We start from the raw sequence: 19,276 nt of genomic DNA, 5'->3' as shown, positions 1-19,276 counted from the left end.
TCTCTCTCACTTTGTTAATTCTAGAGCACGGTCCCCCCCCCCCCAATCCTTCCCCCTTCCTGCGCTTGACCTCATCCGGTGTCTCCTCCCCCTTTTCTTTTCCCCCTCCCCCTCAAGATAAACTCCTGAGGTTCCCTTTAAGGATTCTGTTTTCTCCACTGCCTCTGCTCGGAATCACATTTGTAACCCTCCCCTCCGGTCCCCTAGGCCAAGCTCACTTGGTTCAAAGGCCACATCCCCCCCCCCCCGGCCTTCACCGTCTGAAGAGCTTTCTACCATTGTCTCCCAACCCAAACCCTTCTCATCCACGTCCAGCATTTTTGCACCAAAGATGAGATCATCCCTCACCTTTTCTTTACATGCACTTTCTCCCATCCAATTTGGCTTCTTGCCCTCTCTTCTATTTGGCCTAGATTTAGAGATCCTCAACCCCTGGACATTGAGATTCGTTGGTTTGGTTCTACTTTTGGAGGTTCTATGATCTCTGACACTGTAGGGAAACTTCTTCTTGGGGCCTACATCCCCCGGGGTTTGAGGGGGGCGGGATTTTGGGGGGGCCCCCACCGCGCCCCCGGGGGGTTCCCCCCGCGGGGTCCTTTTGGGGTCTAAAAAGGGTTGGTATAGGGGGGGTATCAAGAACTATTCCGAATATCTACTTTCCACAATTATAAATAAAGGGCGAGACGGACAATAAGCCACACAACGACCGGCAGAGCCTAACTCGATTAGGGAATAGAAAAAAAGAGAGAAGAGGGAACACCTCCTCCCCTCTCGCATCGGGAAGGCGAAACCCAGAGCGCTCAAACCAAGACAACCAAGGAACAGAAACCACGCCCGGGAAGGGATCAAACGACACACCAGAAGGAAGAAAAGAAAGAGAAAAGAGGCACTCCATCACCATCGAGTTTTTTTGGAGCGAATTCGAACGGAACCGCCGACGAGAAACGCCGAACGATATGGAAGACTCCCCACGCTCATCGCTCAGCCACGGCTTCATCGCTTGCCATGGCCATCACGCTTCAGCCACGGCATCAACCGAGTCTTATCACCCACCGCCACGAACCAGGTAACCCCTTCTAAATCCCGCTCCTTCTTAAGCGCCCTTCTAAAACCCATTAAGCGGCCCTCCAAAACCCAAGCGGACCAAACCGGACCAACGAACCATATTTTGTTCCCAAATAAGCCCACGAAAATCCTATTTTATATATATATATGATGTTTCAAGGGTTCATATTCGAGTTTATTTGTTAGGAGAGAGAGAGAGAAAAAAAAAAAAAAAAAAAAAAAAAGGGAGAGATCATATCATTGTTTGGCTATTGCATGGCGCGTTTTCACAAGGTGGAAGAACGAGACAATTTCAACATGGCAACAGATGGACGCCCCGCCGAACATTACCCAAATTTCATCCTCTTTCGGAAGATTTGATGGGACAAATTATTTGATTTGGCACGACGCACAACTATCTGGAAGAGGACGGGATACATACGGGCACCACACAAACCTCACCACAGGCGTTTCCGGGAAAAATGGATCTCGAGACTCTCTTATTATGTCCTTTCTCTTGAATTCCATGATTCCAAATATTGCCCGTGGATATCTATTACGATCGCGCCCAAACGGAAGGCTACGAAACAAGGACGGTGGGAAGATGAGGTTATGAGCACGAAGAAGCCATGAGACTACCCAAAAGGAACGAGGGCCCACTATTACGAGTGCGATCTCTTTGGCAAGAGTTGGATCATTATGGGGATTATCACCCACAATCCGGATGATGTGGCGACTTATAAGAAGCACATGATAAGATGAGTATAGACTCTGCGAGGTTGAACGGGAGTACGATGGATCGAGTACAAGTCTTAAGTCGTTCTCCTTTCCTACACTGAACAGCTTATGCTCTTGTTGATGTGAGGAAAGTCGCGATAGCCATGCTTCATACTCTATTTGGAGAAACAGCACGTGTGCACAAATCGATCCGGCAAGGAGATTGTCAAGTGTGAGACGCACAAACCCTATCTACTAAGGAAAATTGTTGGAAACTCCAGGGAAGCCTGGATTTTGAGAAAAAGAGCACAAAAAAAGGAAAATGAAAGCTACCGGCAGGTTTCCACGGCACCCTCTCGAGATGTTGGTCTCTCACGGGAGGAGTTAACTCTGCGCGTATGCAATCTCTCGCCGGACAACCTCTCCATCGCTTCCTCACTAACAACCAACTCCACCTTGCTACTGGTAAAACTTTACAAGCTTCCAAGTTTCTTGAGTTTCTACTCCTTGGATTATTGATACCGGAGCCACAGATCATATGACGGGTTTATCCTCTTTTTCTTACAATATTCTCCAACGAAAGGATAAAGTTGAATGATGGCTCCTATTCTTCCATCTGGAAAAGGGACCATCAACATTCCCATCCCGCTTTGTCTAAAGTTTTACATGTTCCCTCTTTCTCTACTAACTGCTCTCTATCGCCAGTCTTACACATGACTTAAATTGTAAAGTGACATTTTCCCATCTTATTGTGTCTTTCGGGATCGGTAACGGGGAAGGAGATTGGACGTGGTAAACTAGACAATGGACTTTATTTGCTCGAGCGATTGAAGGATCTATACCCGACTACATCTCAATCGAGTCCTCGGTAATATCGGACCTTCATCGGTGGCACCGTAGGCTAGGTCACCCCCCGGAACTCTTAGAAAATATTTCCGATTTAGTTTCTTCTTGAATGAGGATGATTTTTTTGTGAAGCCTGCATTTTTGCGAAGAGACTGTTCTACTTATTTACCTTCTCTTCATAATAGAAAAATATTCCTTTTATGTTAATTCAACCGATGTGTGGGGTCCCGCCGACGTGTGTCCATCACTCGGCCATAGGTACTTTGTTACTTTTATTGATTGTCACTCTCGTTCTACATGGATTTATCTTTTAAAACAAAAAATGAAGTTTTCCGATGTTTTCGTGATTTTCATAATATGATTAAAACTCGGTTCAATGCCTGTGAAGATCCTTGCAGGTGACAATGGCAGAGTATATTGATGGTGAATTTAAAGATATCTCTCCGACTCGGCATAATACATCGGACTAGTTGCGTTGATCGGCTGCCCAAAATGGGGTGGGAAAGGAAGAATCGGCATCTCTTGAGATAGCCCGTTCATTATGATTGCTATGAATGTACACGACCGATCTGGAGTGATGCTATTCTCACTTGCTTCTTACCTTATGAATAGGATGCCCGTAGGATACTTGGTTTTAAATGTCCTAATGAGATTCTAGGAGCCTCTTCTTTTGTTATTTCCCCAAAGGTTTTGGATGCGTGTGTTATGCAGAATCACGGCCAGGAGTAAGTTGGCTCCCCGCGCCTACGCTGCATATTTTTGGGGTATCGCACTCGGAAAGGGTACAAATGTTATCATCCTCCCTCCAGAAAACCATTGTATCCATGGATGTACTTTTTCATGAGTTTTGCCCTTACTATACACCTCTCCGGGGGAGAGTCCTAGAGGAGAGGTGTTCTTTCCGACTCTAGATCTTCCTTTCACACACCAACACAACTTAAGAGTCCCGGAAGAGTTTCCGACCGGGGAGACTCGCCGGTATACCGAGGACTCCAATCCTCCCCTTCAATTCGAACCAGTGAAGAACCTGCCAAGGGGAGACCACTCGTGAGACACCGTTGGGGTCTTTCAAAACCGTTGACCAAAATAAAGAGGTGCGGACTTATCGGAGGAAGAAATACAACCGGCTAAAGCGGGTGGAGAAAGGGGATAGTTACCACGGTCTCGCTCGAATCGATTCTCGAGGTATCTTCTTCGATCTTCCTATTCTTGTTAGAAAAGGGGTGATCTTGTACTCAACATCCCATAGCTAAATATGTTTCTTATAACTCTTTGTCCGACTCCTACCGTGCTTTATATCCTCTCGTCATCGATCGCCTAAAAGTTGGCGGAAGCCATCGATAAGAGATGGAAGGAAGCATGGTAGAGGAAATGCGAGGCAATGAAGAAAAATGACACTGGGAGCTGGTACACTTCCTCCGAAAAAAAACCGTGGGCGCAAATGGGTATTGTGGTTAAACAAAATATGGATGGATCAGCAACAAGTTGAAAGCTAGACTAGTTGCAAAGGGGTTTACCGGACCATGGGATGATTATCGGGAGACCGCCCCGTGCGAAACTAAATACCGCGAGTTACGTGTCTGAGCTGTGAACAAACACTGGAACTGCACCAACTAGACGTAAAGAATGCCCACATGGGGAGTTAGCAGAAGAGGTCATATGGAAATCCCACATGGTTTTTCCGATGACAATCTGCGCAGGGAAAGTCCGTCGGTTGAAGAGGTCAATATATGGGTTAAAACAGTCTCTAGATCTGGTTTGGACGCCTTGAAGGCAATGACTTCTATTGGGTACAAGCAAAGCAATGTTGATCATACACTATTTGTCAGAAGTCAAATACTAACATCACACTTCTCATTGTCATGTAGACGATATTGTCATCACAGGGAATGATGGTGAAGAAATTCAAAAGTTGAAGAACTATCTTGGCAAAGAGTTTGAAATTAAAGATCTAGGGAAGTTACGATTTCTTAGGGATTGAGGTGGCTCGATCAAATAAAGGTATACCTATCCCAAAGAAAGTATGTCCAGATCATTATCGAAGTGGGAATGTTGGGGTGTAAAGTAGTTGATACCCCATGAAGCTGGAGCTAAACTTAAAGAAAAGAGGGAGAACCGTGGACAAAGGAAGATACCAAAGGCTGGTAGGGAAGCTTATCTACTTGTCTCACACCAGGCCCAGACATGCTTATGCTGTAGGTATAGTGAGTCAATTCATGCATGATCCATATTTAGCTCATATGAAGGCGTATCGAGAATACTACGGATTTGAAGGGAACTCGGAAAAGGAATACTTGTCACCCACCGATAATCTAAAAGTAGAAGCATACACCGATGCAGCGGGGGCTGGATCTCCGGACAGGAAGTCAATTTCAGGTTCCGTACCTTATTGGAGGTAATCTAGTCACTTGGAGAAGTAAGAAACAGAATGTGGTAGCTTTATCAGTACGAAGCTGAATATAGGGCTATCGTTCGTGGAGTTTGTGAGCTACTATGGTTGAAAGGCTTGCTGCAAGATATTGGAGTCCAAGTCCAAACCCCATGATGTTATATTGGACAACAAGGCGATAGTATTGCAATAATCCAGTGCAACATGATCGAACTAAGCACATTGAAATTGACGGGTTTTGTCAAAGGAAAGTTGGAACAAGGGCTATCGCATGCCTGAAGATCGAAGACCAATTAGAGATGTCACTAAGGGATTGAAAGAAAGAGATTTCCTCCATGTAGGCAAGTTAGGCAGAGTAATATCATGCCTCACGAGGGGGAGTGTTGGATCTATTAGGAGTCTAATAAGAGTTTGTATAGGAGTTAAGTTAGAGTTTGTATTCAATAGAATTCTATCCTGTAATATCTACTTTCCACTTAATTATAAATAAAGGGCTTGAGATCATGGATCAATAAGCCATTCTACTAAAGTACGGCCCCCCGGCCGGGGGGGGGGGGGCCGGGCGGGGGGGGCCGGCGCTGAAGCCGCTCGGGCGGGGGGGCCGCGGGAGGGAGGCAAGGGTGGGGGGGGGTGGGCCGGCGCGCGCGCGCCGCGGGGCGGGCCCCCCCCCCCCCCCCCCCCCCGCCCGGCTTTTTCTTTTCTTTTCTTTTTTTTTTATTAAATTAAAAAAAAAAAAAAAAAAAAAAAGAAAAGAAAACATAAAACAGAAAAACAAAGCTGATTCTTCTCCTTTTTTCTTTTTTTTCTGTTGCCCTCTTCATCTCAACCAATTAATATATTATTTTTTTTTTAAATTATTTTTTTTTTTAGTTTTTGTTTTGTTGTTGTAGAGGAATCACTATCCACTCATAAATCTATAAGAGCATCTCCCATTTTTAAATAAATCAGAGCACCAAAATTTAAGCTAAACTCGGTTTTCAGTGTGTAGAGTTTGACCAAAATGACAAAAGATAGCATATAACAAGGAGAATAAGCTTCAAGATGCAATAACAGTACCATAGATGTCACTGGATGTTCAGATGACTGTTAGAACTTTTTGTCTGGGATAAATACAAGAATCCATCACAAAAGGGAGAACAGCTAAAGAGAAAACAAAAGAGAACAAACCAAAAGCTTCAAACATGAGAAGTCAAGGTCTGCAGAGACAGTGACAAGGCATCAAGATCTCAGGTTACAATAAGCGCCTGTTCCTTGGGGTGTCAAGACACGAAGCAGCAGATATTGAGATACTAGCTTCAATTTCAGTACAAATGAAGGTCTAAATCTAATGCAGAAGCCTAGAGTGTGAGCTAAGCTATACAACAAAAACGTGAAAAATGAAAGGAAGACACGCACAAAAGACAAAAGTTTACATGGCTCACCTGAAGGCTACATCCACGGTGACCAGTGTGATGATTTCAATATAAAGATGAAGGAAGACTCTGATTGCGGCCTACCATCAGTGGTGAATGCCATTGTTAGGCCATCTAGGCATGTTTAGGCCCCAAAATGGGGCCCCTGGAACATTCTGGAAGTTTAAGTTTGTCTTCACCAGAACATGATGTTGGTGGGCCATTTCCTGAAATTTCATTTCATTCGAATGTACTTGATGACAGGACAAAGGCCAGTTACCAACAGAAAAACAGATGGTAGACCAAGCAAAAGACCTGTCAACCCCGATCAATTCTCTATTGAAGGAGAGAATTACTACTTCTGGGCCATCATTTGAATAAAAGCCCCTTCCAGATAGTGTTAGAGAAATGCAATCAAAAATAGTCTACATCATTTGTAGCATTCCAGCAGAGGCTGCACATTGGAGAGACACTAATGATCCTCTTCTTCTCCACATACTAACACCACACACAGAAACAAGAACCCATAACTTGCTAGGTTTCTTAATCCCTAAGTCTGCAGCAACAATAGAATAAAGCATCAGGTGATGGTAATGCAGTGGTGGTGGGAAGTGGTGGAAAAGGAATAAAGAGAAATGAAGAGGGTAGTATGGAAGTAAGGAGAGAGGACAGTGAATTGGTTGTTGATCAAACAGAATTCACAGCACCAGTCCACAATAACGCTGACAAAGATAAGAGTAGTCGAAGATGAAGAAAATGAGAAAGTAACTACAGGCAGATTCCCTTCAAAGCACAGCACAAGAGTCATGAAAATATGGTGGGATTTCGGAAGAAGTGAGCTGAAGGACACACCAGCAGACCAGGAAAACTTGCTTTCTAGGACTTGCCTAGTAACATCCCACCCCAGCCAACCTAACATTTCACTTTTCCATATTTCTGTAGTCCGCACAACTGTCCCACTCCCAGTAAAACCCCTTAAGCAAACATGTCCAAGTGATGCAGTGTCACTTAGCTGGTTGGCCCAACACGCTAGACTTTGGAAACCCAAACCCAACAAGAACCTGTCCAACAGTATTTGGTCCAACAAGGGTTGGAATTAGTATACGCTAGACTTTGGAAACCCAAACCCAACAAGAACCTGTCCAACAGTAATTGGTCCAACAAGGGTTGGAATTAATATTATTTACTTGGAATTAGTTTTATATATTTTGGTTAGAGATACTAAACTTACTCTTTCAGGCAGCAATCCATCCATCGAATATGACGAAATCTTTGACCAGTTATTCTCCTCAATAGGAGCCTCCTTCAACCAGGATTGAAGATCCATCTGACCTCTGGTTTGTGAGTTATTTCAATTTCTCTACAGTTACTAAATTATGTTTTATCTGTTACTGATTTTGTTCGTCGTCTAGTTTGGCTGATCCAATCATTGGATCAACTGAGTTTGGGGGCATATGTTCAGCAGGTTCGAGACACTGAACTATCTTACTTTCAGCCCCATCTAAATGTTAATGTTCAGTTATTAATTCATCCCTATATCTGGTTTATATGTTATCGGTTACCAAACGAGTTTCTATCCTGTGAGTTTGTAACCTAAGTACTATATAGCGCTTCCAAAAACACATCATATTACGTGGGCAATATGTTCAGAACAGTAGCAACATAAACATTAAAAATAAACTAGAAATGTCTCCATGCAAGACAGTAACTTTTGAAAAAGAAGTACTGAATCCTCCACCTAATCTGTTAATGTTACAGTATTCTCAAGTCTCTGTGATAAAGAAGAATAAATAGCAAGAATTCATCATAATAGGAAAGACTACATAGCTAAATTTCTGGCTGCTAAGGTCTCGCCGAATAGAAATCTCAACAGAGCATACGATTTTGGGTAAAGCGCAAAAACCACAAGTAAGAAGAAACCGCGGCACCGAATTCAGGAGTCACAAAATAAGAAGAAACCGCGGCACCGAATTCAAGAGTCACAAAACTGAAAAAAGATGAGGAAAAATGGTGCATGAGTGTACGTAAACGAACGAGCTATAGCCGAAAGTATATCAATAAATCCACAATAGGAACAATAAACCCACCATCATATAAACTGAAACTGTACGTCTCTCAGGCTAACAACTCAACTCATCTATGGATAAATTCTTCAACTAACAGCAGCTCGAAACTCAAAATTAAGAGAATTTCAAATAGAATCCAGAAAGAACCAATTCAGAAAACCCAAAAATAAAAACAAACAAAATAAAGGAAACCACTGCCTTCACGTGTGAACCAAAGTAGAAAGCTCACAGAGATAAAATAACCAGTAACAGTACACCTGGATGAAGATACACAGTCACCTCTTCGAAGGATTTGATGACGAAACCGGTCCCCAGTTTTTCCGAATCTTTCATTTAAGAGAATTGCGTTGAGGTCTTAATTCTTAAGGAGATGGTGGCGATGAGCGAAGAAAGAGCGAAAAGTAGAAGATGAGAAGTCTGCAGTTTGTGATGACGAAAAAATAAAATGCAACTATTACCCGAAAAGTTTCGGCCGTTACGTAGAGCCGTGTGGGGAAGCGGCTATTAGACCGCTCGTGGTCCACATGGCGACATAGATTTTACATTTTTTATATTCGGTGCTCTTGTCCTCTTGCTTTTCACAGAAATCCTCTCCACACGAAAGCTTTGTTCTTCACTTCTTCCCTAGTAAACAGACAAATAGAAAACCCCTAATTCTTTTCTTATCAGAAAAAATAGAAAACCCCGCAACGGCGATTTTGGTCGCTAGATTCTTCTTTCCTTCTAACGTTCCACGATTCCTATCAACGACTTCTCTTCCACTGCATTAACTTGCAAATCGCCACCTGTTGTGCTTCCATGTGGACCACGTGGTTGGGAGTTTAGGTTTTTATTTATGTATTTTTATTTTTTTTTTTAAGAATTTTTTGACACCACCCCCTTACCCCTAAAATTAATGTATCCTTTACATTATTCAACTTATCAATGAGACCCTTGTAAGACAAAAATATATCAAAGATATCTTTATTTTTTTAGAAAATCACACTTAAGTGCTAAAATAAACAAGTTAAATATTTCAAAAGGATGATAATAATCTTAAATGAAACATGCACACTTAACTTGTTTCTTGGTCTTCCTCTACCATCCACACTTCTTCTCCTCCTCATCATAAATCCTCAAAAAAATTGAGAAGGTATGCATTATAAATAGTTTTTTTAAACTTAAGATATAGAGGTAATATTGAAACTTTGGAAATGGACAAGTAAAAACTAACTAAGACTAACGGAATTAGTAATAGAGGACTTGTCTGATAAATTGAATTACTCAAGGATGGCAAAAATATTAAGGGATAACTCTAGGGCTATTGCTAAAAATTTTCCCTTTATTTCATAATTCCAATGACTATGATTTCTCGTCTTGTTCCTTGCCCCCCCCCCACCAAAAAAAAAAAAGATGTATCTTATGTTCCATTATAAATAGTGGTTATCTTTTACCAAACAAAAAATAATAGAGTTTTTTTATGTTTGCCCCCTCTTAAGTTGGGCCAAAACTCATATTGTTTTCCTTAAGTGACCTAAATTATGTCGAACCCATAATTTAACAGTTTCAGTTAGTGCTCCATTTACTCTTAATATTAGATGACCAAAATACCCTCACAATATTAAATTACTAAATTAACCTTATATCTCATCCCATACACAACCCTTAGGTGGGTGAAAGGGAAATCCCTTCACCCATCTTCTTCCAAATACCTTTGTCAGCCACCACTATCCCCACATTCCACCAAACATCCTCCCCTTGATGTCGATGTTCATGCTAGATCAAACTTCACAAGTTGGTCTAAAGCACTATTAGAGGACTTGTAACTACTATGAAGATAAGGTCTATAAACTTTTGATCATGGAAATCTCATCATAGTGCAAAGAGACCAAGTTGCTCAAGTATTTCTAAATCTTTCCAAAGAAATATACCGTTCGGCAACACTTCCTTTTATCTAACTTACTTTGAGATGATGAAAGGAAGAGTGAACACTAAGGATGTAGAGAAGGTCCTCAAACCAATCATCAACTCTAAGATTGAACTTGCAATGTTAATTTGGTATGAATGGGTTAAAATCACTAGGTCCCACGAGTTTCTCTAGTATTTTCTAGCACTCCAATTGGGATTTATTAAGTAGAGAAGTGACCAAATATGTCACAAATGGAACAAAAATGTTTTTTGGCAACTTGCAGTTGCTCAAAGAGAACTTAATCAAGGCTGTAAAGTTGATTGCTCTCCATAATTTGATTATATCTCTACTTCTCTCCATTGGTTCTGAAAGATGAGCAACATTACCACAAACAATGTCACACTTGTGGAAACCAAGATTGAGGTGATTGAAGGTGTTGGCGGTGCATTCATTTATATTTGAGCATACACTCTCATTGCATCACACTCACACAAGAAGTAAAGTACATGTCACACTTCTTGTTAGGTAACATCCTTCTCTTGTATATTGTTGTCTTCAAATATTCTAAGTCTAGGTTGACTAGAATTGGTTTTGGATGCTCTTGCCCATGAACAAATATTGTTTGGGTGCTCTTGCCCTTAAACAAAGATTGAAGGGGATACTCTTGTCTTAATATAAACAAATATTGTAAAGGGTGCTCTTGTCCTATTTAGAACAAAGATTGTAAAGGGTGCTCTTGCTCTATTGAACATAGATTGTTAGGGTTTGATCTCTACCCATTGTATTGAAAGATAATCACTAGTGGAAATCTCTCTTAAGGCCAAAAGAGGAGTGGACATAGACTTGTAAAGTCGAACCACTATAAATTTTTGTGTTGTCATTGTTTGTTATTGTTTAATTTCATTCAAAATTTTTATTTACCTTGAATTTGCAATCAAACCGAAGAATTGGGGAATTCCACCAGTTGCAACCTAATCACCCCTCTTTAGGTTGCACCAACACATAAGATTGAAGCTTGATTTATCATTAAACATTTATGATGGGTTACATGCTACTATTATATGAATCTTTTTGTTAATATATGGACTAGAAATTTCTTAGAATCATACTATATCTGTGCTTTGCTGAATCATGATGTGTTATGATTGAGTGTGAGTTATAAAGTTATGCATGGACTTAACTTGGGGTTATGGCATGACCATTGCCCTTGAAACCTTAGTATGGACATGTAGTGTAGGTTGCATATCTAGGGTGTCTACTTGCACATGATTATGTACTACCCATCATGTCTTTACCCTCTTGGCGGGGGTATTGATGATGAGTGACCCGTAGTAGTGGTGTTGGGTTGGTGGGCGCCCAAGATCGATAACCAACCCGTGAGGGACACAACTGCATGATGGGGGTCATTCAATGATACGGTTGCATATGATAGGGTTGGGCTCATAGGCATTCAAGACCGGTAGCTAACCTATAAGAGGACATGAGAACTCCCCCCCCCCCCAATCATAAGGTTAAGGGGAGGCGTAGTTCGAGTTGGTCGGTGCCATATAATGCGTTGACCCTAGATAGGGGAGATATTGAACCTAGCTAGCCGGTGCCATAAGGTATGTACTGAACCTAGAATTGTGTGATTAAGCAGATGACTTGGCATTGGACTAGGTATTACTCTGACACGTGCAATATCTAATGCCAATAGTAGTGGTGAGAGGGTGAGGCCATAATTCCTAGTCATGGTTGATGAGATGACTAATATCCCTATACCTTAATCTTGACGCCTCAGCTCCGTCGAAGCCGTTAGGGCCTAATGTGAGACTCTGCTTAGAAGAGGGTGGTCCATACCTTAATGTGTATCTACCTAGTTAGAGATTTGCATTGGTTAGAGTATAAGAGCATCATTGCATTTGCATTACATTTCATATTATCATGCATTCATTTCTCTTGCCTTGCTTATGTGGATATATGTTGTTGAATTATTCACTGAGTTCTTTGGAATTCATCTCTCGTGAGAATGTTTGTTTTATAATTTGTTGCAGATTACGATGCCTTGACGCTTCAAACTTAGGAGACGTTGACAACCAATGCCTACAACATACCGGATTACAGGAGTGACGACGTGCACGATGACACGTGTGCATGTCAGGATTGTTCATACAGAGCTCGGCCCTATGCTTAGGAAGACAAAGACCATTAGAGAAGTTGAAACATTTGAATTTCACATTTACCACTTAATGAATAATGCTTGAACTATGTGAACTTTGGAAGCTTTGATTACTTTCTTTTTCTTTGATACTCTTTTTATTCCCATTTTGATACTCTTTGGGAATATTCTTTGATACTTAGCATTCTATGCCCAAGGTTATGTTATTAGGTAGACTGGTTGGTACTTGCGTGTGAACATGATCTAGTGACTGTGGATCACTCCCTCGGGTATTTGGATGGGTCCGATACCAACTATGTGGATGTGACACTTAATGTTGCCCCCTCCTATTTTATACAAGTTTTTCAGATACCAAAGCAAATTTGTCATAAACTGGACTACTTTCCTCCAAATGTTGGACTGGGAATACTGGGGAGAAGTCCAATCCATACCTCATCTGTTGGTATAAAATCTACCTTCCCTGCCAATAAGAGGGGCCTTGGTGTGAGGAAAACTAAGACCCACAAGGATGGTGACTTTTGACTGAACCACAATACTTGCGGGCTAGGGTCATTAAGGGTAAATACTTTTATTCTGCCTCCTTTCTTGACCATTAAATCCAATGAAAAGGAGGTTTGATTATATGGAATAGTTTGATTTCTGTTTCAACACTCTTTAGAGGCAGGATTATGCCGAAGATTGGTAATGGAAGTAACACTTTTTTTATAGCATGATCGGGGCCACACGCCCCCCCCCCCCCCCCCCCCCCCCCCCCCCCCCCCCCCCCCCTGTGTAAGTTTGAGAAAAGAGAGAAAAAAGTAAAGCCACACGAGCTTAGGTGACTCGCACCGGTTTCATTTTTAAAGAAATTTCCACCTGAAGCAAATCTCCAGGTTCTCCCTCCCCACGTTGTGGAATGTATCACTGATATTACTATCTCTTCGGAGTTAAATCGAGGGGTGTTCACCCCGTTTTCTAACTGATCTTTTACTACCAAGAAGGCAACCCAGTCACTGTTACCACCTGCCCAAATACGAAGGGGGACTGTGAAATTAATGGTGACAGTTCTTTTGGAAGCTAAAATTGCTTCCTGGACATAAAATACACTTATGGCAAATGATCCACGGAGGCCTACTCGTGGCCTCGATGGTGGCTAGATGGAAGCCTGATTGCCCTTCTCTGTGTGTGTTCTGTGAGGAGACTTTGAGTCATCTCTTTCTTAACTGTGAAATCATTAGAAGACTTTGGGCCTCTGGCCCTTTGGGTGTGTGAATTGATCTATTGGACACAACAACTTTTTTACAGTTTTGCATCCATATCTGCTCTTTGTTTAATTGGCACATGAACACGTTAAATTGGGTCTTTGGTGTTATAATTGTTCAATATTATGTTATATGGAACAGGAGGAATAAGAATTAACGGTGCAATGCATCTTGCAATCCGACCTCTATCCTGCAAGAGATCCAGTACTCGGTGGTAACTCTAAATCCCCAAACCCAATTATCAACACTTGACAATATGGAGGACACAATTTGGATGACATAGGTGTCTTTTAACTCATTAAGTTTTCCTAACTCAAGTCTTCTTGTTGTAGGGTCGGTAGGTGCCCAAGATGAACTTGCTCGATGGTTTTTTGGAATCTTTAGTGAAGGCCAACCTATCCGAGCTGATTCACGAGAAACATAATTTAGAACCATGCATGGATGAAGTGCACATTTTGGCAATTTCTTTTTTGAAATAAAAACCTGAATATCTCTAAAACTCAGAACCTTTTTTGTGCTTTCAGCTCTGAGATGTGGGAAAATGTGTTGTTTATAAAGAGAGGATCCAAGCCTCTTTACCTCTCTCCTTTTTTTAATGGTGGTCTAAAAATTTTAGACCAAGCTCAGATATCGGTAGAATTCCGGAAGAGTTGCAAGGTACCTACTGTGCTCTAAACACTCATCCAGACCTTTGAGACGGTCTCTCTCTGTCTATGTTTCCCTTTTCTTTTGTGAATAAAAAAAAATGTCAAAATATTATTCTAAGGATGGTGTCTTCTCTTTGGAAATTATTATTATTATTATTATTTTTCACTTTAGGTGTCACAACATCATCTTCTTTATGGACCATAGTTCGAGTTCTAGATGTCATAACGTTGTTTTATTTTGGATGCCCTAAGTCTTAGTATTTCGTATTTCAAAACATCTAGTATCTCATATTGCATTACATGAAATGTCTATACATTTGACTTTGATTCCACTACCCCAAGAAGAGGTTGGGGGCAAGCAATCCACAAGGATCCAACCATATAATGCTTCGGACAGCGCCTCTCCCTTGTATTGGGTTAGTAAATTCAGGCTCCTTACATTCTTAATGATATTAACATGCCTTAACATATAATTCTCAAGTTGGTAATTGAACTAACCTAATTAATGTTAACAAAATATATACTCTCCTAAACAAATAAGTATTATTATTTCTTACAAAAACTCGCATGTTTCAATCAATTTCCAAATATATATATAGAATGAAGATCCCATATTTATTAATCAAATATTATTAAAAAATAAAAATAAAAATCAATTGGAATCGATGGGAATCTCTTCCATTCTGATTCTGTTCTCTTGATGAACAAGTTTTGTACAGATTAATGGAAACTGCAAGTCTGCAAACTGGGAGTTCTACATATTTCTTCCTACTCTAAATCACTTAATCATCCCAGCATTCTACTATGATAATTTTAAAAGTTAAAAACTGTACAATAACTTCTCATGGCAAGTCACGACTGTAAATATGGTCAAGTCTACTTTTGCCCGTCGGAGCTCGACTTTGCAAATCATGTTGTTGCACCACCAAAATCGAAAATCTGCTCTTCAAATCTGCTGAAATGAGCATATCCGCAATAAATCCAACATCTGGAAACTCAAGCCAATCTATTGATCCTTCCAAGAATGGTGAATCCTTATCATGCCTTCTTCCTACAAGAATAAGATCACATGAGTTATCAATGGACCTTATCACATTAACCGTTCCAACTCCGTCAGCCACTCCAACTTCTTTATAAAGAACACGGTCACTGCTATTTATAGTGGCAAGCCGGAAATCCGTGATCACATCTTCGTCCAAAATTATTTCCTTTTCATCCTTGAGAAAGCAACAATCAGCGATCGTGATCAGTCGAATCACCAAGAGATTAACGTTCGGGTGTTGCGCCATTCGCATTGCGAGAGATAGTGCTTCACGATCGTCAGCGCCACCAAGGAATATCATTGCAACACGGAAGTAAACCCAGCTCTCTAAGATGGATCTACGGCGACCAGTCACAGCTCCTCGATCGATTAGTATACCGACGGAGCATGGAGCCATCATGAGAACGTTTTGATTAACATTTCTGCGACTCACCGATTCAACCTCACCATCGATGTGCCATTGCTTGTAGAAGGGGACAATGATGAAGCATACCTTCTTGTCTAGTGCAACTGTACATATATCATCGTGCATTGTGGCGTAGGGAGCTATGCTTGTGAAGGCTTGCATTGTGATCACTCCAGGGTTATTTCTTTCGAAGATTTTGAAAGCATTGAAAACAGCACGGCCTGAGCGTTGAGAGTCATTGTTTTTGTCAGGTTGGTAAGGGACTAGAACTGGCGCTGCACGGCCGACGAGCTCGAGGAGTTGGAGGAGGTAAACGGCCATGGGGTGATCCTTGGAGGGGCTGGTGGCCTCGAGGAGGTTGACGAGGGCAGGAACATTTTCTTGGTTGTAGACGCAAACAAGTATTGGAAGTTCGTTTTGGCGTCTGGTGTATTGAAGGGTTCGTTTCCTGTGGCTTTTGTATTTCCTTGATGGATTGTAAATCACTCTAACAACAGGACCAATGAAACCTGTTATTACTATTATTAATAGACTCATGACCCCAAAGATATTGCTATCAATGAACTGCACGAAGGAAGAATGAGAATAATGTCAGTGTTGTTAGTTAATCTTAACATGGAGAATCTTGTCATGGCATCTCATGCGGTTTTATATACCCTGGACATCTCCTATTCTACAGTGTCTTTTTGTTAGGCTGGTGCGTCTGACATATTGGTGGTGCCTTATAGTGCCAAGCATGAGATGAATACCAAGTGCTCTGCATCAAATCTCAATCTAACAAAATGATGGTTTGGTCCAGATCAAGAAAAAACAGTATATTTCACCTAAATTGGTATAATCTGCACTTGTTCTTTTGTACAGTTGAGATTCGATGGAGAGTCCATGTGACATTCATCCAACGCTAGGCACCACAACATCTCCATGTCAGACGCACCGGCCGGCCTAGCAAAATCCATAATAATCCTATTAGGAAACTATATATTGCCCATTGAAGAGATGGATATACACAATCAAATGAAATATTATAAAAAGATTGCATGAGATGTCATGTGATAAGATAGATCAAGAGAGCTTAAAAAAAGAAAAAAGAAGAGAAGGCTTCGTACCCCAAGCAATTGTGCGGATTTGTAGAACTGAATATCAAGCAATCCAAGAGTGCTCAACACAAGGCCAAGAGGGACAGATTCTGAAACGGGAATGTTGAAGTAGAAGCCAGTAAATAGGGTTCCAATGAATTTGCCTAAGGCTGCAAGCAGGCCTAAACATCCTATTGTGAGAAAACTGTCAAGTCTGATGTTATACAAATCAACGTCTTCAAAATTCACAAGTAAGTAGAGTGGCAACAGTACATTCGTTACGAAGCAATCAACCTTCTCCTCCAATGCTGAACCCAAAGGTGGGCCTCCAGGAACACAGATACCCAGAAACGCTGCCGTGAAGGATACATGCATGCCCAGAAACTCGCTCAGGAAGCAACAACCTAGAACCATGATAAGGATAAGATAGAGGTAACTCTGCTTGATGGGTCTTCCTTCTTCTGTCTGTTGGATCATCCAAAGCATGGTTGGTCGTACAATATAAAAAATCAAAACCACCAAAATACCCGTAGACATGAACAACTTCAAGCACACATCCACTCCATCGTTCTTCAACATTGTTTGCTTGATTATCAAGCCAATGTCCAACGTGATCCAACTAAGCAAAACACTGACCATGGACGATGACATGGCTAGGCGCCCTAGCTCAGAATTAAGAAGCTTGAGCTCGTATAAGAAACTAGCCACAACATGGAAGGAAGTGGTGGACATGAGCATTGAAACTAGGCAGACGTTTCTGTGGACTTTTTCATCGAGAGTAAGCATAAACTTGAAAAACAGGGCAACGGGTATGGTTAAAAACATAGGCGTTATGAATGAGAAGACACCGATAGCCCATTCTTTCTTTCCTGAGTGCTTGATCGTGCCCATATCCATTCTCACTCCAGCCAAGAAAAAGATGAATACACTAGAATTCAAGCACAACGTTTCCTGCACGTATCTGCATGGTTTGGGGAACAACTTCTCCTTGATGACGGGGTTTCGGCTAAGAGCCGACGGCCCTGCAATAAAGGCACCCTGACGGGAAGCACAACATTAGTACATGTTGAGTAGCACGTAAATCCTTTCCACCCAATTGCGCGAAAATTCAATCAAGTGAGCTGAAAATTTTCTTTTCTATGTGGGTAGGGATTCCTAACACTTAGAGAATGGTTAGCAGTGTAGAACTCAACAAAATGCGAAAGAAGCAATTCATACAAACACGAAATTATACCATGAGCTGGCCGATGACGGAAGTTTGGCCTAAAGGTTTGAAAAGTAGCTGACAGAAATTTGTAAGGAGAGTGATTATGCTAAGTTGCAAAAGGATAACTGGTTCCACAAAGTCGAAGGGATCGTCTCCATAGAAGATACCTTTGCAGAACCCAATTCTTTGAACGCATTCGGCGTTCACTAATTGACGATCGAACCCAAATGTCCATGCATGCGTGCCGTTGATGGGCGTTTGCAACGTTAAATCCAGGTATCCTGTACCGGCATCCATAATTGAGCAGGGAGAGGTAGAGAAAGCGTCGCATGTATGGGCAAGCCGGTTTCAATTTTGTTTCTGATTCCTTCTTCTTTCTTCTTCTTCTTCTTCTGCATTATTGAAATGAACAAGAGTGGAAGGAAATGAAGTCTCGCCTTGTTGACGTGAAGAGGAGAGGAATCAGCGGATGGTCAATCAATAAATACTGACTTTTGACCTTTGACCGTTCTTGTGGACCAGTATCATCGATTTTTATTTTTATTTTTTTAAACATAAATATATATTAAGCAAGCCGTCTTATACACCTAGTTGAGGAACCAGTATCTCATCGATAAATGGTTCTAATTTGAGTGAACTTTGGGTATCGTCAGAGATATATGTGTGGTTTTTTTTTTTTTTTTTTTTGTGTGGTATAAAAGCATAGTTTATTCCAGGAAAGAAAAGCCCCTACGAACATTACAACCTATGGAATCTAAAAGGAGAAACCAAATAAAGATTTGAAGGAGAAGCATAATGTACAAAAGTATCTTGGAAGAGGGGTGCTTCCTTAGCTAAGCAATCAACCATCAGATTAGCCTCTCAGAGTACGTGATCAAACTTGATGGAGGAGAAGGATGTAGCCAATAGTTTGATATCATTAATGATGTGAAAGAGCTTCCAAGGGATTGTCGTGGAACCTTTGATCATGTTAATCAATGTCTGGTTATCACTTTCCAACTGTGATCAATGGAATGAGAGTTGAAAACTCCATTGTAATGCTAATTTGACTGCTAAAGCTTCTGCTGTAAGTGAATCTTGCTAACCACAACCTTGTCCAAAGGCAAATAGAAATTGACTTAGTGCATTCCTTACCACCCCACCATATCCTGCTACATT

General features: G+C 41.3%; 2 protein-coding genes across 4 annotated transcripts in view; both read right to left on the bottom strand.

The window, feature by feature from the left end:
* LOC149018132 (mechanosensitive ion channel protein 3, chloroplastic-like) overlaps positions 1-8,966 on the bottom strand; it is a 34,090-nt gene extending 25,124 nt beyond the window's left edge. For 2 of the 3 annotated variants that reach the window (XM_089152453.1, XM_089152455.1), the window contains exon 1: positions 8,733-8,966. The gene's annotated coding sequence lies outside the window, so the exon portion shown is untranslated. The other variant, XM_089152454.1, reaches the window with a different exon arrangement.
* A 6,263-nt stretch (positions 8,967-15,229) lies between these two features.
* LOC149018131 (cation/H(+) antiporter 15-like) lies at positions 15,230-18,415 on the bottom strand. Its single transcript, XM_089152452.1, has 3 exons — positions 18,146-18,415; positions 16,942-17,949; positions 15,230-16,399 (listed from the first exon to the last, which is right to left on the bottom strand). The coding sequence occupies exons 1-3, from the start codon at positions 18,413-18,415 to the stop codon at positions 15,230-15,232; spliced, it is 2,448 nt and encodes an 815-aa protein (XP_089008578.1).
* Between the last annotated feature and the right edge of the window lie 861 nt (positions 18,416-19,276).

Source organism: Hakea prostrata, chromosome 4 (genome assembly GCF_041222555.1).
Source record: "Hakea prostrata isolate BN-2017 chromosome 4, UWA_Hpros_2, whole genome shotgun sequence".
In the NCBI taxonomy this organism is placed as follows: domain Eukaryota; kingdom Viridiplantae; phylum Streptophyta; class Magnoliopsida; order Proteales; family Proteaceae; genus Hakea; species Hakea prostrata.
The sequence above is the reverse complement of the archived record's forward strand: the minus strand, read 5'-3'. Positions and strand labels throughout refer to the sequence as shown.